Here is a 22,407-nt window from a genome sequence, read left to right as displayed (position 1 = left end):
GGCAGGGGTCAGAAAGGGCTTCTGTAGGTTTTATGAACTCTGTACTTCTGTTGCCATTACACTCAGATACTTTTAACAGTTTAGAACATTTTCTGTATTTAGTTGAACTGGAATATCACACCATATTAGACAGTGTGTCGATTTAAAGCTAAAATAAAAAAAGATATGTGATGATATCCAGCGAGCTGTGTGATGGTTTAATGAGGCATTTTGAAATGCTGTGGTATTTTTCTTCATCCGCATGGCAAGAGGAACAACCTCGTCTGGCCCGGTCATGCAGGATGCACTAATGACTGGATTTATACAAGAAAACAATACTTTGGATTGTTTTGTCTGGCACAAAGCATGACCAGGTCCATGTTTGTTTGTTAGTCGTCTGTGCCTAGACATAACACATGCACACAAACACAGATTATATAACCAATAACGAATGAAAGCGAGGTGAAAATGCCACCCCGACTATCCAGATCTCTTTATCTTTCTCTATCTGTGCTTTTCAGTTTAGCGTAATTAGACTGACAGGAACGCAAACATCCCGTGGTAGCTGTACGTTCAGAGCTTTTCACGCCGTTTTTTTCAGATCCATATTCATGAAGCCTCTCAGGTTAGAGGCCATGGATTCCTGTAAACAGAAGCTCATCAGGGTTAGCCTGTGTGTATTAACGGCTGATGGTTATCTCCTGCTGTGTTTGCCCCGAAGCCTCATCAATGTCCTCTTCACACCACACAGAACAGGAAGATAACATCAGCGCTCCCACGAGGGACGAACAAAGACCCAACTTAACGCCAAGTCCAACTCCAGCACATGGCCTCCATCTCGCCATCAATTGCAGCTTTGTTTGCGTCCTCTTTAACGACACAAACGGACAAAGAGAAATGGTCTCTTAAGCTATTTAAAAAGAAGAAAGAAAGAAAGAAAGAAAGAAAGAAAGAAAGAAAGAAAGAAAGAAAGAAAGACTGAGTAAATGATTTTTCCCCCTCTCTCTGTCAGTTTTTCTCTTTCTTTGTTTCTCTTTGTGTCTTTCTCTCTATCTCTCTGCCTTTCTCTGAAAGAAATAAAGTAAACAAGCCTGAGCAAAAGAAAAGAATCTCTCTCTCTCTCTCTCTCTTTCTCTCTCTCTCTATCTATCTATATGTCTATCTATCTGTATCTTTGCCTTTTCTCAGTCTTAAAGAAAGAAAGATAGAAAGAATATAAACAAGCCTATGCAAAACAATCTTTCTCTTACTGATACCAGAAACTGATACCACGGTCCTGATGAAGCTGTTTTCTGTAACAGGGAGAGGAAGGAAGGAAGGCTGTGAGTGAAAGAACCATTGAGCTACATAGATTGACAAATGTAGAAAGAAAGAAAGAAAGAAAGAAAGAAAGAAAGAAAGAAAGAATAAACAAGCATGTCCAAAACAATCCCGTTCTTGCCTTCTCAGTCTTAAAGAAAGGATGAAAAGAAAGAAGAAAGAAAGAAAGAAAGAAGATAGATAGATAGATAGATAGATAGATAGATAGATAGATAGATAGATAGATAGATAGATAGATGGATAAAAATATAATCTTTCTCTCTCTCTCTCTCTCTTCCTTTCTCTGTCTTAAAGAAAGAAAGAAAGAAAGAAGATAGATAGATAGATAGATAGATAGATAGATAGATAGATAGATAGATAGATAGATAGATGGATGGATGGATAAAAATATAATCTTTCTCTCTCTCTCTCTCTCTCTCTCTCTCTCTCTTCCTTTCTCTGTCTTAAAGAAAGAAAGAAAGAAAGAAAGAAAGAAAGAAAGAAAGAAAGAAAAAATATAAACAAGCCTATGCAAAAGCCTCTCTCTCTCTATATATATATATCTTCCTTTCTCTGTTCTTTCTCTGGTTCTTAGTTTAATTACAGAAGAATGTCATTGTTGTCTTTACTCCTCTGCTTGCTGACCTTTCAGAAAGGGCAATGACAACACTGCTAATAGTTTATTTAGAAACTTTCTTTTTTTCTTTTCTTCTCTTTGTGCATCATTCAGAGATTCCTAGCTGCTTCTCTTCACAAGCATGAAGTGCTTCTTTATTAGTGTTATTATTATCAGTAGTAATAGCAGCAGTAATATATATAAACTCGGACAATGCAGTAAATTCAAACAGACTATAAATTTATTATCAACAAAAACAACAGCATTGTGTACATTCATAAACACGTCATTTCCAAACATCTCACAGCGTTATCTACGTAGAGATGCAATTCCTAAAAGTAATGGCACCCTTATGCATTCTTTGTTTGATAGATTATTATAAAAGCTTCATCGATCTCCAAGAGTTCCGAGGTTCTATTGGCCGAGTACAGAACCCTGTATGGAAGATACTGACCTCACTCTTCAACCCAGACAATAGTTGATAGTGTGTGTGTGTGTGTGTGTGTGTGTGTGTGTGTGAGGGAATGTGAGGGGATGTGAGCGGTACTGACCTCACCCTTCAACCCAGACTATAGTTGATAGTGTGTGTGTGTGTGGGGGGGGGGGTGTTGGGGGGATGTGAGGGGTGCTGACCTCACTCTTCAACCCAGACTATAGTTGTGTGTGTGTGTGTGTGTGTGAGACCCACTTGAGGAGATAGTGTGACACTAAATTAACAATGCATTAACTTTCTCCCTGGTCTCTAGATATTTGGCTCTGACCTTCAAATTGTAGATTCACAATGTGAACGCACACACACACACACACACACACACGGCCAAACTCTTTTAGAAGTACACACCAAAGGCTTTTATTCAGCTAAAATGCCCTCCCATTGACCTGCGTTGGAGTGTGTAAACCAATCTGAAGTCCTGATCTTATGAAAGATTAAACATGGGATCAGTCGCAACACGAGGCCAATTGATTTGGTGGGTTTAATTCCACCTGACCTGCCAAATGAAAGAAGAGAGACAAAGAAACTAGGAAAGAAAGAAAGAAAGAAAGAAAGAAAGAAAGAAAGAAAGAAAGAAAGAAAGAAAGAAAGAAAGAAAGAAAGAAAAATAGTGGAAATTATGATATTATAGATAGAAGGAAGGAAGGAATGAGGGAGTAAATGGAAAGAAAGAGAAAGAAAGAAAGAAAGAAAGAAAGAAAGAAAGAAAGAAAGAAAGAAAGGAATGAAAGAGAGAATAAAGTGGGGAAGGTAGGAAAGAGGGAGGATGGATGGATGGAAGGAAGGAAGGAAGGTAGGAAGGAATGGAGTGAATGGAAAGAAAGAAAGAAAGAAAGAAAGAAAGAAAGAAAGAAAGAAAGAAAGAAAGAAAGAAAGAAAGAAGGAGGGAAGATAGATAGAGGGAAGGAAGGAACAAAGCAAGAAAGAAAGAACGAAAAAAGAATAAAGCCGTGAGTCCTCGACAGTCACTTCCTCGTTTTCCACCAAAGCTCCGAGCCATACGACGAATCGCACACCTCCGGGATGGAGCGTGACATCGAGCGGCGTATCTGCAGCGTTAAAGACGCGGCCGCGGCTAATCCCCGAACGTGTCGAAAAACATATTTCCAACAGTTTGACAACATTATCCCTTCTCCCTTTCTCAGCACAGCCATTCCCTTTGGGGGTCTCCATGCTCCAAGATCCCCCCCGCTGTGAACTGTTTTCCCAGGCGTGCCACTGAAATGCTGCTGAAAATAAATATTTTGCAGGGTGTTGTTCTCACAGGCGGAAATCCCTGCTCCGGTGGTGTAATGAATTTGTATGACATGGAGATAGATGGGTTGTAAATTCTAATTAAGACGGGGGAAAACACTGCTGTCAGATAAACGTGACAGTGTGCATGACGCCGAGCGGCTCGGACCGGACGGGGATTGTCAGCAATGCTAATGCGAGACGAATTCATTTACCAGGTAAAGGTTTAATATATTTATTTCCGCCTCTGTGGAGGATGTTGGAACGAGGCAGAATGGTGTCTTTTCCAGCGGAAGGTCGGGCGCATGCCGTGGAGAAGTTTGGCAGAACGCAGCGCCGTGGTCCGATAAAGCAGTTAACTGTAGCTGTAATTGTAATTGCCTGTTGTGTGTGTTCACAGGTAATTGTCTCCAACTCCTGTAAAACATCCTGCTCTTTAAACAACACACATAAATAAACACACAGCAGAGAGAGGCAGAGATTAGAGGCGGACGCTCCTGTGTGGAGGATTTATAATGTCTGCTGTAATTACAGCGCTCTGGATATTAACACTACAATCTACTTAAAAACAACATCAGGAGGAAACATGGGGTGTGTGTGTGTGAGAGAGAGAGAGAGAGAGAGAGAGAGACAGACTGAGAGGCAGACAGAGAGAGAGTGAGACAAATGGATAGAGCTCTCTCTATCCAGAGAGAGAGAGAGAGAGGCAGACTGAGAGAGACAGACAGACTGAGAGACAGACAGAGAAAGAGAGAGACAAACAGAACGAGAGAGAGAGACAGACTGACAGACAGACAGAAACTGATACGATGACCCTGATGAAGCTGTTTTCTGTAACAGGGAGCGGAAAGAAGGAAGGCTATGAGTGAAAGAACCATTGAGCTAGAAGAAAGAAAGGAAAAGAAATCTTCCCTCCTTCATTCCTTCATTCTTCCCTCCTTTCCTTCTTTCTTTCTTTCTTTCTTTCTTTCTTTCTTTCTTTCTTTCTTTCTTTCTTTCTTTCTTTCTTTCTTTCTTTCTTTCATCCATCTATCTTCTCTCCTTCTTTCCTTCTTTCCTACCCACCCCCTTTATTCTATCTATCTATCTATCTATCTATCTATCTATCTATCTATCTATCTATCTATCTATCTATCTATCTATCTATCTATCTATCTGTCTTCCCTTCTTCCGTCCTTCTTTCCAATCTTCCCTTCTTTCTTTCTTTCTTTCTTTCTTTCTTTCTTTCTTTCTTTCTTTCATCCATCCATCTATCTTCTCTCCTTCCTTCCTTCTTTCCTACCCACCCCCTTCTATCTATCTATCTATCTATCTATCTATCTATCTATCTATCTATCTATCTATCTATCTATCTGTCTGTCTGTCTGTCTGTCTGTCTGTCTGTCTATCTATCTATCTATCTATCTATCTATCTATCTATCTATCTATCTATCTGTCTTCCCTTCTTCCGTCCTTCTTTCCAATCTTCCCTTCTTTCTTTCTTTCTTTCTTTCTTTCTTTCACACTCTCGGTGTTGATGCATTAGAAAACATTTGCCAATACTTTATTTCCAGCGGCATCTCGATGCACTGTTGCTGTGGAAGACAGCGTGCTGAGGAGAGCTCGAGTCCGTTCACTGGGACGTAAAGACTGGAGCAGATGTTTCGGTGTGATTAACTGTGCGAGTGTGTGAGGAGAGAGAGAGAGAGAGAGAGAGAGAGAGAGAGAGAGAGATTTAACACATACACTAATAACACTCATATTAAACACTTATACATCTCCAGCTCTCCTGAGTGAATAAAAAACTATAATAACGTTGATTTTTTTTTTCATTCGCTCATTTGTTCGCTCAGTAGCCGCTTGTCACTTTAGCGGCTCTTGATATTTTCTCTTGAATCATACCTGATTTTTTTGTTAACAGGTGAAACTTTAATATCGTTAACATACCTAATACCACAGTGACTCCAACTGATGTATGAAGGCAGGTGCAGAAGTTTTCACACCCTTAAGGAACAATCCAGGAAAAACAAATACCAAAGGTGTCCAAACTTTTGCCCATGCCACAATTGCTCATATTTATTTTTATTAAAAAATGATTTATTATTATTAAATATGAAGAGCTTTAACATTTGTTATGTTATTATTATTCAAACATATTCAAACAGTTTGTTGTTGGGGTTGTTTTCGTTTATTTCTTTCACTTGGAAAAAGTTTGGGGGTGGCAAAACTTTTGCATATCCGTACACTTTAAGTCATTGGTAATGGTAATAATGATTCTTTTAATTTTGCTGTATGTTTGAGTTTGTTGTCCTGTTACAGGATGCATATGCAATTTTTATTTTGTAAAATTAAAATGCATTTTATTCAGGTAAACACTGTGGGGGGGGCACAAACTTTTGCACTCCAGCATATACATACAGTACACAGTAAATCTAAATAGTAGTAAATCACCTCAAGGTGGATTCTTGTAACCGCATAACAGCGCATTTTGTTTTATTTTCTTACACCACAACTATTTGTCAACTATTTGTAATTTTTTTTTATTAAAGAAGGACACTTTTTTATCAGTTTATAGTTATCTTAAATGTTGTAGAACATCTGTGAAAGAAGTTTTCTTTCCCTGCAACCAGCTGCTCATTTTTTATTTTATTTAATACAACTTTAGATGTAAAATAATTTAACAGCAAACACACAATAAAAAAATAAAATTAAAAAGAAATGAAATATTTAAAAATATTTAAAAAATAAAATTAAATTAAATTTTAAAATAATAATAAAATAAAATAACATAAAATAAAATAAATCCAGAAAAATCCAGAAAGAAAAACTCCTCTGTCCTGAGAATCTCAAGAAAATGTACTTTCTGTTTTTCATCTGTCTATTACGAAGTCCTGACACTGGAGACTCCTTCCATAAATATTAAATAAATATCCTCCTCTAGAATCGGTAACGTATACCAACAAGATTCATGGCTGCGCTTCTACACCCCCGAGCTTCCAACCAATCGGATTTGAGCATTTAAAAGGCGCTGTGCTGTAATAACTTATAAACTTGTGTATATAAAGTCAGTGTTTATCAGAGTGCTCAGTGTGTTACAGCCTGCTTTCCACTTTTGCCAGCACATTGATTTACACATGCGAGTTTTCTCAATCAGCACTTTCACTTCGAAAGTGTCGATAAAAAAACGCTCAATATGCAAAACACATTCGACACGTTTTTAAATAAATTACCCGACTCAGCATATTCCAGAGTAATTACCAGCTATATTTGGTTAATGTGAATGTTAAGTGGTTTAGATTAGACGTGTTTAAGTGCTCAATCACTTTTCACAGCACGTGGTGCACGTGGAGCAGGTGTTTAGGAGAGACAGGTGGGAGGCTGGAGATAGCGATAAAGCGGCGGTGGGAATGGTTAGAGGGGAGGTGGGGGGGAGTTAAAAGAAAGGAACATGCTCTGAAAGTGATGGGGGCGTCAGGATGGAACTGCAGCCTCTCTCGCAACTGTCGCAGCCTCTCTCGTAACTGTCACTGAGATCTGTGGCAGTGCAGCAAGCGCTACACGACTCAGCCTATCCACTGCTGTCACACCACTGTCACCCAGCACTGAGACTGAGAGAGGGAGGGAGAGAGAGAGAGAGAGAGAGAGAGAGAGGGAGGGGAGAGAAAGAGAGAGGGATAGATGGGAGGGGTGACCTGTCGCAGACTGATAGAGCATGAACTTGACGGGTTAGACTGACACTGTGGAGAGAGGGAGGTAGGTGTTAAGAATGGTGGGGGGGGGAGAAGAATGAGGATTAAGTTAAGGGGAAAGTATTTTCAGGAGCTCATGATCATTTTTGTGAAGCAGGACGACATTAATAACGACACACGTTTAGAATATGATGTCATGTCCCACTTGTGAGTTAAGCAGTTATTCTGTGATTTTTTTAGGCAAATTTTACTATACACAGCTGAGGACATCATACAGGCATCATACAGCAATCATACAGTGATCATACAATGATTAGTCACCATACAGCAATCATACAGTAATCAGTCATCGTAGTCAGCATGCAGTCATCATACGGCAATCATACAGTCATCATAAAGTCTACATCCAGTGATCATACAGCAGTCATATAGTCATCATAGAGTAACCATATAGCTATCATACCATCAACATACCATCATCATGCAGCAATCTTACAGTCATCAAACATCATCATACAGCCAGCATAGAGTCATCATACAGCCATCACACAGCAATCATACAGCCAGCATAGAGTCATCATACAGCCATCACACAGCAATCATACAGCCAGCATAGAGTCATCATACAGCAATCATACAGCCAGCAGACAGCAATCATACAGCCATCATACAGCAATCTTACAGTCATCATACAGCAACCATACAGCAGTCTTACAGTCATCAAACATCATGCAGCCAGCATAGAGTCATCATACAGCCATCATACAGCCATCACACAGCAACCATACAGCCAGCATAGAGTCATCATACAGCAATCATACAGCCAGCAGACAGCAATCATACAGCCATCATACAGCAATCTTACAGTCATCATACAGCAACCATACAGCAGTCTTACAGTCATCATACATCATTATAAGGCCATCATACAGCAATCATACAGCCATCATAGTCATTATATAGCAATCATTCAGCAATCTTTCAGTCATAACACACTAAACTGTTTTTAGTTTAGTGCAAAATAGAGGAAAATATAATAAATCTGCTGTTTGCCATTTGAGCTGATTACTGTCATTAAACACCATTTTTCACATCTCAGTACACTTATGCACATTTTATACCAACAACAACAAAAACAGCAACAACAACAAGGGTCACTGAAGCAGTCAGTGAAGAGTCAGAAACTATGGTAACCGAAATGACCACCGCTAATAGTTAAACTCTTCCTTAGTTTACCTGTAGGTGCCGTAAAAGGTGTTATAAAGATGTTCTGTAATTGCTATATGAATAATATTATTATTTTATTGTAATCTAAAGTCTAATAGTTGATGAAACGTTTCCAGTATAACACATTCGTTTAACTAATTATTATACCAGCCTTTAAACCTGGCGTCTTGTTTTACATAACAAAAAAAAATTACAATTTCAAATAAAGCCTAAGTTGATTTTCCCACGAGCACGTCCAGGAGATTTCACAGAGTGTTAGTTTGCCTCCCCATGTGGTCTAGTTTTGAACAGTAAGGGTCAATTGCAGTGTGACTTACTGAGGGAACTGTTCACTGTAGGAGGTATATGGTTTGGCAGGCGCACACGGTGAGATCTAAAACTCAGGCATGTTCGAGCCTGAGAAGGTTTAATTTAATCCCATCTCCGGTGTCGAGCACATTTCACCTGGAGAAACGCCACTCAGACACATAAAGTAGGCCAATTCTTTTCATAATACTACCTAGGGGAAGTGATATGTCTGCTGACAATGCGCCTTTGAAATAGTAATTCACCTTATTTTTGGCACAGGGGACACTGTTAGCAGATCCAGTGCTGATCTTTGAGTTTCCAGCTCTCTAATTTTAGCTTTTCCGTACATTGATTTTTTTTCTTTTCGGGCACCCGTGTGACCCGTCGGTCCTGTAATCGATGTCTCAGGGTTACAAGGACTCACGGATCAGCCATACAGGGCAGGTGGGGAACATGCTAACTTTAGAAAGTCACGCTCTCTCGGGTTACCGAGCCGCTTTGTGTGGTTTGGAGACGGCTGAGTCACTGCACGAGGCTGACGGGATGAACTTTATAGTTCAGTTAGAAAACTCACTGCTCAGCGGTTGTACGTTTGGGAATTCGATCCTCTCTTTTAATTAAGCAATAAAACAATGGGGGGGGTCGTTAAAGGATAGTAATTAGTGATGAAGAACAATAATCTCACCTCATCATCTTACCAGCAATTCATGTTTTACAAAAGTCATCAGATCATCAAAGAACAAAAATATGATAGCTTTTATCCATTTAGAGTTACATTTTAATGTCTTGGAATGTCCCTGAGACACAGTCAGCAAACACTGGACACCGGAGCCTCCTTCCATTTGTGTTAAAATAAACCTCTCTTTTTGACTGCAGCATATCACCAATTATTTTTACAGTCATTTTTCTTTCTTAATGAATAACAGGCTTCAAATATGTTTATTAATCGTCTTAGATTATGTGAAAGATTAGATTTTGGCCTAGAATCAAGTTTAATCTATGAAGCATATTCTAAATATAATACTGTACATTATATGGATTATTCTGTCAATGGGTTTACACATCAGAGCTAAACCAAAAGTATAGGGTGCTTTTTATTTACTGTAAGCAATAGAAAAGATTGGACTTCATGCCAAAATGAATTGAATAAGTCAAATAACTCAAACAAATCCAAAAAAAGAAGCAAATAACTCAATCTAACTACTGTAACTCAAATAAATGAAATCATACACGTAACTAAAATATCTCAAATTACTCAATGAAGTCATATAGCTCAAATCACTCTGAATACCCAATGATGAAATTTCAAACAACTCAGATACCTCAGATTACTCAATGCCAAAAACTCAAACAACGAATAACTCAAATGCCTCGAATTTCTTAATCCTAAAGACTCAAATACTTCAAGTTACTCAAGGCTAAAAACTCAAACTCAAATCATTCAGATAACTCAAATATCTCAATCAACACAAATACCTCAAATATTCACATAATACAATGCTAATATCTCGAAATAACCCAAATCACTCAAATGAATCACTCAAATTACTTGCTTTATTTTTTTATAAGTAATTAATACTTGTGAAAGTAATTGCTTTAAGCAACTCATACATCGTGCCATTAACTCAAACCAGTCAAATTTCTCACATAACACGAATGTGTCAAAAAACACAATGACTGAAATGTCAAGTCATTACTTAAGTAACTCAAATAATGCAAAAAGTAACTCAAACAACTCAATGCTAATAATGCAAGTGAGCCAAATTGTTGAAAAAATTCTAATAACTCAATGCTATTGACTGAATGATCACTCAAACTGCTCAAACTCAAATAATACAATTACCATAACACAAATAACTCAATTCAAACAACTCAAATAATCCAAAAAACTCAGATTACTCAAACTCAAATACTACAATAAACATAAATCAAATAACTGAGATGGCTCAAATATGTCCAAAAATTCAAGCTACTTAAAGTAAGTACTCCAGTAAGTCTAATAAAGCACTTTATTACAGAAATATGACGCAATATTAACGACTCGAATAAGTCAAATAACTCAAATGCTTTAAATAACACACAGAGCTCCACACAGCCCTGCCGTATCTGGCAATGCAAACTGATAGCATCCCGCTGTGCTGATATCTTCCTTTCCTCCTCATTTAACTTTTTAGATTTGGATCCAAATCAGCAAGCTATATATATTTTTTATTTTATTTTTTTGCTGAAATCTCAATTACATCCTGTGGCAATCACTTCATCTACATGCCATATCCAGATCCAGTTCATTTGAAAACACAGTAATATATGCACCTCCAGGCAACGCGCATGGGCCGGCAGGCAGTCCTGCTGACAGATGGGGGCTTTAATATGTTCAGGCTTTGATCACATCTACAGGGGATGCGGTGTTGGAAGAAGCAGATAAACCGTTTAATATATACCGCGTCCCCAGGCACGTTGAGGGAGGAGGGCGCTGGGATGGCGACATCGATGTGAAGCTGAGATGAGGCAACTTGTCTGAGGTGGAGTTGACAGTTTCTGAAATTGCGCTTTGAGTTGTTTTTTTTATTTTTTATTTTTTTGATGTTGCTTCTGCTAAGTCGTAGATGAGGAGCTTTATGGTGTCAGGACTGGCAGGAATTTGGGTGTCAGGGTTTCTCACCACAACCCAGGACATTATCAGTATACCACATACACTAACTTCAAGGTTATATTGATATTTTTCCGGATGCACAATATTTTTGTGTTTTGCTCCAGCTCCAGAGTTCCTGGTTGCACCATCGCCTTGGAGAAAAGCTATTTTGAATGCTATTTTGTTCTAAAAAGGTCTTGAGTCTTAAATCTTTAATCTTGAGTCTTGAATCTTAAGTCTTATGTCTTGCATGTGGAGTCTTGAATCCTGAGTCTTAAGACTTGAATCTTTAATCTTGATTTTTGAACCTTGAGTCTTAAGTCTTGAATGTTGAATCTTGATTCTTGAATATTGGGTCATGAGTCTTAAGTCTTGAATCTTGAGTCTTGAATCTTAAGTCTTGAATATTGGGTCTTGAATCGTGAGTCTTAAGTCTTGAATATTGAGTTTTGTGTCTTAAGTCTGAATCTTGAGTCTTACGTCTTGAATCTTGAGTCTTCAGTCTTGAATATTGAGTTTTGTGTCTTAAGTCTGAATCTTGAGTCTTACGTCTTGAATCTTGAGTCTTCAGTCTTGAATATTGAGTTTTGTGTCTTAAGTCTTGAATCTTGAGTCTTCAGTCTTGAATCTTGAGTCTTGAATCTTAAGTCTTGAATCTTGAGTCTTCAGTCTTGAATCTTGAGTCTTGAATCCTAAGTTTTGAATATTGAGTTTTGTGTCTTAAGTCTTGAATCTTGAGTCTTGCATCTTAAGTCTTGAGTCTTGAATCTTACATCTTGAACCTCAGGCTCTGGATCCAGTGCCACACTTGCTAGAATAAAACATTTACCAAATATAAACAAATAGTGCTTTAAAAAACTGACTGTAGTTTCCTAGTAGAGTACCAGCTTTTGTACCAGCCTCTTAGGAAGGACACGGTATCTCATCCTGGTGTATCTCCCAGTCACAGTGGGAATCTTACTGGATTTTGGGATGCAACCAATTTATGATTACATTTCCTGCATTAAAATAATGCATGTGTGAAAGCAGCTTGAGTTTAAGTAGGTTTGCAGGTGTGTGAGTGTGTGTGTGTGTTTGTGTGTTTGTTTGTCATTCTTGGGGGTCCCCCTCGCTAATTTTCCACCCGACTGCTACTAGAAGCAGCGTGGAGAGCAGCGGCCCTGAGGGTGAACCCCACCAGGCGAGGGAGAATCGGGTCAGAGCCACTGGACTGGTTAATGACTTTCCGCAACTCTCCACCATCCCACTGTTCTCCCTTACACACACACACAGACACAGACACACACACACACACACACACACACTGAACAAATCTTGACACTTTTCTTTCCTCTTTGTCCTCTTTCCGTCCCACTTTAACTCCCTTTCTCACTTGTTCCTTTTTTCGGCTTAATGATGATGGCCGGCTCGTCCTCCTCTCTCACACGGGGCCGTCAGAGTTCGGCTCAAAGCGTATCTAAATTTAAACCTCTCTCTCTTTCTCTCTCTCTGTCTCTCTCATATTATATATGTCTCTACCTCTAGCATATAGAAATGTCAGGAATGACAAGGTCTTTTCTGTGAATTGATGTCACCACAGAGAGGAATTTCCTTTCCTTTTTTTTTTAAAAAAAAAAAAAGGAGAGCAGTCCATCATGATTTAATCACACCACAGCCGGCGCTCAGAGATTATTACTTTTATTGTTATAAAAATATATTTTCCAGTCAGTGTGATATGTCATGGTACGGTAATAAATCTGTGATTCAATATTTTGACCTCTAGTTCCAAGCAAGACAGACTATAAATATATACTAAATTTGGTAACCTTTTTTTTTTTTTCTTCACTGGCTCAGCTATTTCTCTCCTTCTGCTGATAAATGATCACAGGATCATCCTGATATTTTTTATGAGGTTTAATAGGATGATATTTTAATAATGGTGATCATCATCAGACATTATGATTATGTTCCTCAGGTGCTTTTAGTCCACAGATAATCCCTGATTGTGTCATGCTCTGTTGTCTTCTCTTACATCTGCAGGAATAGGGGTTCAATTCCCCCCTTCGCATGTTCTCCCCATGCTTCTCCTCATGGTTCTCTGGTTTTCTCCCTCAGTCCAAAGACATTCTCTGTAGGCTGAGTGTCATGTCTGAATTGTCTGTAGTGTGTGAATATGTGTGTGGTTGTGTCCTGTGATGACCTGGGACATGGTCCAGTGTGTTCCCTACCTTGTGCCCTGAGTCCCATTAGATAGACTAGAGGTCTTCAGAGACCCTGTGTAGGATAAGCACTACAGAAGTTGGATGGATGGATGGATTTATGGATGGATGGATGGATGGATTATTAAATAGATGGATGGATGGATGGATGGATGGATGCATAAATGGATGGATGGATGGATGGATGGATGGATGGATGGATGGATTGGATGGCTGGTTGGATTGGATACATGGATGGATTATTAAATGGATGGATGGATGGATGGATAAGTGGATGGATGAGTGAATAAATGAAGAGATCGATGAATAAGTGGATGGATGGATGGATGGATGGATGGATGGTGGATGATGAAATAGATGGATGGATGGATAAATGGATTGAAGGATGGATAGATGGATGGATGTTGCTATAAAATGTCACTTAGTCATAGTGATCAGAGTAGCTGTAGTTTGTCTCTATGGCTACATATAAACATGAGATGCACATTCTATTTCTCTCTCTCCCTTTTTCCTCTTATCTCCCATGGTGGTTTCGTGCCTGAATAGGCCACTGCATTTCAAAAGCCTCTGCTGTCCCTTGTGGCTGGTGCAGAGGGACTTTCTGTCTCCTTTCCATTTCTCACAACACGTCTTACTGCTATTGTTCTCTGATCTCGTCAGAATATCGCACGCTGCCAGGGGAACGCTTTTACTCGTTTACGCAGCCTCCGAAAATCTGAAGCAACTATCGCATTGTAGTAGATACTTCACCAGGGTCTTTAATTAAAACTCCTGTCAGATGTAGACTGGCATCTTCTTCTGGCATTACTTTTTCAACCAACAATATCACCGTAAACCTTATCAAGGGGAATCATGTGACCTTGAATATTCACGTCTCAATTCCCTCTTATAAATGTATTTATTGCATTTATTATTAGCAGCATTGGTGTCTTGTCAAGTTTATCCTCTTCCACTTTGCTATTTGTTAGCAAACATTACTGTGATACTTATATCTTAGCCTTATACTTAGTCTTCATCTTTGTCTGTTGAATTGTCAGTTCTGATTGGACGGAAGGTCTTCATTTGCTTGCTATAACAGCAGCTCTAAGAGAAGTGCTACAAATCACATGTTTGTATTAATACACTCGTTTCTTCTGCTTAGACCATCCAGGAATGCATGATTTATCCATCAGGGAAATGAAAAACGGGTCGTGTGATGTCATCATAACACGCTTTTAGCTGAAGCGTTCTTCCATTCGCATGTGAAACATGAATACAGCTCTCATAGAAAAGAAAGACATTACAAATGTCTGGAGATTAAAAGATGAATCCTGAGCAATTTTGCAAATTCAAGTGGTTTTCTGGAAAAAAAAGCACTTGTACCCTGTTCGGGGTCACAATAGCAGATCATTTGGTCCACATGTTTCGATCTGGCACAGGTTTTACGCCGGATGTCCTTCCTGACGCAACCCTCCCATTTTATCCAGGCTTGGGACCAGCACTAAGAGTTAACTTGTCAGTGGCTGGGGTACCTCTCTGCCCGGGAATCGAACCCGGGCCATGGCAATGAGAGCGCTGGATCCTGTGGCTTTCCTGCAGAAAACCAGTATTTGTCTCAGACATAAACATATAAGAGATTCAAAGAGAAGATGCCAATCCCATGTGGACTTAGAGGACAACAAGCTCCTAATCAATATGCAAAATAACCTTCTACATATGATGATCTCCATCATGGAGTGTTTGAAGGCTTCATGGTGGAGGAGATGGTGTCGAGTCTATAATGAACTAATAATGATGTTGAGCTAATTTATGAGTTGCTCAGAAGCTCCTGGTTCAACTGACTGTATATGACTATAGAAGGGACATTATTCATAATCTCCGGTGTTTATAATCATTTATAATCACACTCTCCGGTGTTTATGATAATTCACACTCTCTCAATTCTCTCTTCTCTTACCATCTAAGGGAGTTTTTCATCGCCACATTCACCTCATGGCTGCTCATTAGGGATAAATACAAATCAGTTTAAATATAAGTCTAATATAAATCTTGAACTTTTTGTACTATATTTCTTATGTTCTCTAAAGCTGCTTTGAGACCATGTCCACTGATTTAAAACCGCTATACAAATACAACTGAATTGAACTGAATTAAATATAAAAATCTATATTTAAACAGAAGGAGTTTATTTCGAGTGAGAGTTAGTAGGTTTGGTGAGCTTGTTTGTTTTACCAGCTTCGAGACGCTACAGCATGATAACAGGAAACGACCCACTATACGGATGTTCCGCAATTTTAGATATACATGGATAAAAAAAAAAACCTTTAATAAATTAAAACTTATAAAATTGTCCAATTACCATTACATTTCTGGCATTTGGCAGGCGCTCTTATCCACAGCGATGTACAGGAGTGCTTTGAAGTCTCTATCAATGAAACATCAACAGTGGTTCACTAGGTCACAGAGTTAGGATATAATCAGCCTCAAAACTCTGCTAGGAGGAGATATAGCACTTTTTGTGTAATACATAAAACAAGCAGGAAAAATAAGAGCTAGTTTAAGTGCTTTTGGAAGAGGTAGGTCTTCACCTGGCGTTTGAGGATGGTCAGTGACTCAGCTGTTCGGACATCTAGGGGAAGTTCATTCCACCACCTGCCAGAATAGTAAAGAGTCTAGATGTATACCTACGTCTTACCCTGAGAGATGATGGAGTGCTAGTAGATCTGATGGAGTGAGGAGTAATAAGAGCTTATAAGAGCTTGTCATTGTATAAATAACTCAACAATCCACTCTATGTCCCCAATTCTGCGTTGATTATTTTCCCATAATGGCATATCAGCATCTAGTGGTTTATTCCTTACTTCAGTATGTCAGGTGTGTGTGTATGTGTGTGTGTGTGTGTGTGTGTGTGTGAGCTGGATGGAGCACCCAGACGAGACCCCCAACTGTCAAATCCCTCATTAATTGTGTTGCATTATCATAATCAGAGCGCTGGGAGATACACAGCCTCCCGGATTAGCCTCGTTCCTGTTTCTTCCAGCTGAAATATTCAACGTTTACCATATTTAGAGATTTTTTTCTTTTTTCTTTTTTTATTTCAGTACTGCTGGAGTTACCGGAGCTTTGTTTTCAGCTCTCTTTCAAGTTGATAGAAAGTGGAGTGGATGAGTGGGTTCTGTAGCACCTCGGTCTGAGATCAAACCCCATGTTCAGCACAGCATTAATAGATGAATTGGAGCAGAATGTGGAGATGATAATATACATCTGTGTCTAAAAGAACGCGTGACTCACTCTTCCTCAGCCTGCCAGCCTGCACTCTGTCCTTCTTATATGGACCAGATGGACTGTGTTATCAGATAATAACATCTTATTAGAGCGTGCGTGTGTGTGTGTGTGTGTGTGTGTGTGTGTAAAACGATCCGAGCCTGTCGACTTGTTGCTGTCACGTTCGGATCGAATGCTTCTTGTCGGATCAGCCAAATGATCAGAAGAAAAAAAATCGTTCTGTGAGTAAGCAGTAAAACACTTCCGGTGCTGATGTTGTGCTGTTACAGGAAAATAATCAACGTGGTGAAAAGGGTTGTTTTGTCATTCCCTGTGCTTTTCTCCTATTAACAGTTTTTTTTTTATTCTTTAGATACCACAGCGATTGCATTATTTATTTATTTAGCTATTTATTTATTTAGCTATTTATTTATTTAGCTATTTCTTTATTTGTAATTAATTTGTTTATTTATTTTTACATTAATTAATTGATTTATTTTGAATTAATTAATTAATTAGGTTATGTGTTTGTTTGTTTGTTTGTTTGTTTGTTTGTTTGTTTTTTTGTAATTAATTTGTTTATTTATTTATTTTTAAAATTTAATTAATTGATTTATTTACTTTTATTTATTTATTTATTTATTTATTTATTTATTTATTTATTTATTTATTTATTTTTTATTTTTTATTTTTTATTTTTTATTTTTTTTATTTAGTGGATTTTTTTTTTTCCATTTGTGATGTTTTCACATGATTGGATTATTTTCACTTTTTTCCCCCAACATAAATTCATCGACTTTTATATGTTAATTTTTCTCAAGAAGTATAGACTTTTTTCACCTACGTGTGTGTTTTTTTTTTAATATGATTCACGTGTAGTGAACGAGGCTTGTTTTTTTTTCCAATTCGACTTTTACGAAATTTGTCAACTTTTATATGTTAACTTTCCTCATTTCCAAATTATTTAGTTTTGTTTTCTTTTATTAACTTCAGCAGGGAGTGAAAAAATTGATAACAACAACTGCTATAACATTAAATGTAACTCTAAAAGGATAAAAGTTGCTGTCAATTTTTAGGAAATGGTTCGTGTTGCCAGATTTCTTTAATTTACACGAAATAACACACACGAAATAATTCAGCACGTCCTTTTATAGAAAAATAATCAACTTTGCTTTGGTATTATGTGAACACGATGTTGATTATTTTCCTATGACAGCATGTCCCTGGTGTTTTAGTGTAAATGCATCATCGATGTTACATCATCAAAACAAAATATTTCACGTCTTTATTTTTTTTAAAGAGACGAAAGAAATTGCTGTTCATTTTGCTAATAATTCTGTTTTAGACTGTATATAGTGTATATACTCTATAGCTCTAGTCAGTTGGAATACACACACACACACACTCTCACACTGTGTGTGTGTGTATATCACAGGTGTGTCCTGCTGTGAGACGGATCATAAACATGTTTTTACACGACTCTCGGGGTATTGCCCTGCCGCTTGTTTATTATCTGTAAAAGCAGCACTGTTAAATAAAAGCTCTCTTAACCCCGCCCCTGAAGGAGACATCTCACACACACACACACACACACACACACACGCACACTCGCTGTCAGTTCATTCCACTGCATCAGTGCCGTTCAGATGTGACACACACACGGCTCGTCACGCCCCCTGTTGGTGAGACAGAGCTACAACTCTGTAATGATGGAGCCGGGTCACGTTCATATCAGAAATATCACGTGAAAACTTGTAAATAATTACACCTTTTAAAGGTTATGTTTCCTTTTCACTCATGATTAATTGATTTTTTTTTTTGTTCGTTTATTTTTTATTTGATTTTATTTGCCCCCCTAAGATTCCTTCAGTTGAATGTACAATTTTTTCACGTGATATTTTCAAGATTCTTTTAACGCAGTTTGTTGATTTTTGTCCTTTTTTTTCCAAATTTAATTGATTTAATTACATTTTTTTTTGTCTAATTTTAAAAACTAAACGCATAAAAAATAATCAGTGACACATTTGTGTTGGAGAAAGGTCATTAGAATACTGGATTTGTGGGCGGGGCTACATCTGACATCACCGATTTTCTCGTGATTTTTTTCACATTTTTTTTAATTGATTTTCACGTTATGTTTTTTTATGATTATTTATTTTATTCATGTGATTTTTTTTCCCCACACATTTCGCTGATTTGTATCATTTTATGTGATTTTTTTCCTCCCCACACAATTCATTTATTTTCACGTCATGTTATTATTTTTGTTTCCAGGAATTCGTATGATTTTTATTTTATTCCTCTGCCCACACACACACACACACACAATTCATGGATTTTTCACGTGTGACTCTTTTGGTCCTTTTGTACTGAATGTGGCTTAATATTTCATTTCAAACGCTTCACTTTCACACATTTCCCTGATTGTGAAGATGAAATGCATGTTTTCCACGTTCTCCCATAAAACCCACGTGTCCCAGAACATCTTCTGACGTGTGAAATGTAGGTGAATCTCTTCCCCACACGTTCCTCATTCTCCTCGTGTAAACTTTACGTTTGCTTTTTCTTGGCTGAACTCGAGCGCATTGTACCTGGGTGGTTTATTGAATGGGCCACGGAACAGGGGAACAAACCGAGTGATTGGCGCTACAAAGTGAGGCGTTGTGATTAAAAACCTTTTCAGACCTGCTTAGAGCGAGGGCTGAGAGAACGAGGAACGATTGTTGCCTCTTAAATCTCCTCCATCCCTTCGCTTTCATTGCGAGTAGATTACTGCACTCCTTTCTATTCCGCCTGCAGAGTTCTTTGTGCTAGACTGCTTAACTTTACAATACACACATCTAACTCTCTCTCTCTCTCTCTGTCTCTCTCTAACTCTACCTCTACCTCTCTCTCAGGTTTTTTATCATCTCTTTCTGGCACATGAAAAGCTTTGACTGAGGCGCTTTCCCAAACAGCCACGGTTATAAAACGGCTTTCTCTCTCCTCAGCATGCAGCCCTGCTCTACACTGATTTGGACTTAATTGCTACGGAAGTTTGTATAAGTCAATGAGGATTAAGCGGGCAGAGTCTTGAGTGGCAGGCGGCAGGGTTTGAGAAGACGAAGAGAAGAATTTCTTCTTCTTCTTCTTCTTCTTCTTCTTCTGCTTCTCTACTCTCTCTACAGAACTCTACAGCACTAGAGATCCATTTGGGATTTTCCCAAAAATCTTTTTCAACTGTTTTTTTTTTTTTTTTCAATATTTTGAATATTCATGCGATCAAACGCTGTGCTGAATGAATTCGTTCGAAAGCTGGATTCCGAATGAATCGGAATTCTGAATGATTCCTGATGGATATATGGATCCTCTATGGTCTCTGTTGATTTTCCCGTTACATATAATATGCACATGCACAGAGACTGCGAGCCAGAGCTTCTCGTCCAACATCAGTGCCTGACCTCACAAATGCGCTTGGTCAAAAATTCCCATAAACACACTCCTAAACCTTGTGGAAAGTCTTCCCAGAAGAGCTGAAGCTGTTATAGCTGCAAATGGCGGGACAACTCCATATTACATTCATGTGCATGTAAAGGCAGACGTCCCAGTTGTGGCCTGACCCTCAGTCTCCGCTCTAATTCATCTCAAAGGTGTTTTATCAGGTTGAGGTCAGGACTCTGTGAAGTTCCTCCACACCAAACTCACTCATCCATGTCTTTATGGACCTTGCTTTGTGTGTAGTCATGTTGGAACAGGAAGGGGTCATCCCCAAACTTAGTTGGGAGCATGAAATTGTCCAAAATGTCTTGGTATGAAGCTGAAGCATTAAGAGTTCCTTTCACTGGAACTAAGGGGCCGAGTCCAACCCCTGAAAAACAACACCTGAATTCAATGGTTTGTCCCAAAACTTTTGGCACTATAGTGTATGTTCATGTCAGGTCTTTTCACACCTCGGACATGGCAAACAAATATGTGTAAATGTTTAAATGTTTTTTTATTTAATTTTTTTCTCTCTCTCTCTCACAGGTGCACCAGAAAAGAGAAGTGTGAGAGGTCGTCTGAGCCACGCCGCTTCACCTCCGACATCAAGCAGTGCGTCAGGCTGAGCGTCCACCCGAGTAACATCTCAGTGTCCCAGTACAGTGTCATGGTGAGAGTCCATACACACACACATACTTTCTCTCTCTCTCTCTCTCTCTCTCTCTCTCTCTCTCTCACACACACACACACACACACACACATACACACACACACTGTTATTGCTAATGAGAGAATACAAGCACTTTCACACTCTCATTTAAACCATCAGAAAAACATCACTGTGTTTACATTGTTGCACAAGCTGCAGCTTATATCTTTTAAATTATTCAACACCCTGAGAGAGAGAGAGAGAGAGAGAGAGAGAGAGAGAGAGAAACAGAGAGAAACAGAGAAATACAGAGAGACTAACAGAGAAAGAGGAGACAGACAGACAGACAGACAGACAGACAGACAGAAAACGCACACAGACGGAGAAAAAGAAAGTGACAGACAGACAGAGAGAGAGAGACAGACATACAGAGAAAGACAGATAAAGAGGTGGAGACAGACAGACAGACAGACAGAAAAAGACACAAAGATAGAGAAAAAGAAAGTGACAGACAGACTGAGGGAGAGAGAGAGTCAGACATACAGAGAAAGACAGAGAGACAGGCAAAAAAAAGAGGAAAGAAGAAAAGACAGAGACAGACAGAAAGGCAGACAGATAGAGAGAGAAAGAGACAGACAGAAAGAGAGAGAGAGAGAGAGGGAGGGAGATAGACAGAGAGAAAGAAACAGATAGACAGACAGAGAGAGGGAGAGAGAGACAGACAGGCAGAGAGAGGGAGACAGAGACAGACTGAGAAAGACAGAGAGAGAGAGATAAAGAAGGAGCAGGAGGTACAATCTAGCTATTTCTTGATCCAAAATTACTTGAGAGAGCTAACTTTGATGAGCGCTAACACAACACGTTTGATTCACTTCCTGCATTCGAGTCAATTCAGAGTCAACTGGACTTCACGTGGAAGTGATGGAGATAACCTGACTCTCCTTGACTCCCTTACGCCGGTGTTTTGATCCACATCCAAGTGTGGAAACGAAGATAAAGTTGAACTTTGTAAAGATACGGAGTGATGCGGATAAAAACAAACACCAAACCCTCCCTCCAGAACGTTCCATTTTAGCCGCGAGAAAACGGCTAGTCGCTCCGCCCACTGATAAACGTTGTTACTATGGCAACCACATCTCACATATCGAAAACACGTACTGACGACTTCGTAGTCAAAAGACTGGAGACTAAAAAACTACAAAGGCCAAATTGTGAACAAACTAAAAAATTTTCCTAGTCCCCCCCCCCCCCCCGAGTTAAACCTGTAGTGGTGTTGATCTGTCCCTCGATGTCCCCACCGCGTGATGAAATCACTCCTCCGAGGTTTTATTCTCAAACGAAAATGAATCCGATTTCATATCCTGAGGTTCACCCAAACAGATTCCTCCAACAGTCCTCCAGGTTGGACGGATTTCTCCGGAGT

General features: G+C 38.9%; 1 protein-coding gene across 1 annotated transcript in view; it reads left to right on the top strand.

Annotated features, from left to right (window-relative positions):
• Positions 1–22,407, top strand: part of plxna4 (plexin A4) — a 318,824-nt gene that overhangs the window by 194,731 nt on the left and 101,686 nt on the right. Inside the window, exon 6 of the mRNA XM_058416905.1 lies at positions 20,882–21,005. Within this exon, the coding sequence (XP_058272888.1) occupies positions 20,882–21,005 (124 nt within the window). The remainder of the gene's footprint in view (positions 1–20,881; positions 21,006–22,407) is intronic.

The sequence above is a fragment of the Hemibagrus wyckioides genome, linkage group LG19 (assembly GCF_019097595.1).
Source record: "Hemibagrus wyckioides isolate EC202008001 linkage group LG19, SWU_Hwy_1.0, whole genome shotgun sequence".
NCBI lineage: Eukaryota > Metazoa > Chordata > Actinopteri > Siluriformes > Bagridae > Hemibagrus > Hemibagrus wyckioides.
The sequence above is the reverse complement of the archived record's forward strand: the minus strand, read 5'-3'. Positions and strand labels throughout refer to the sequence as shown.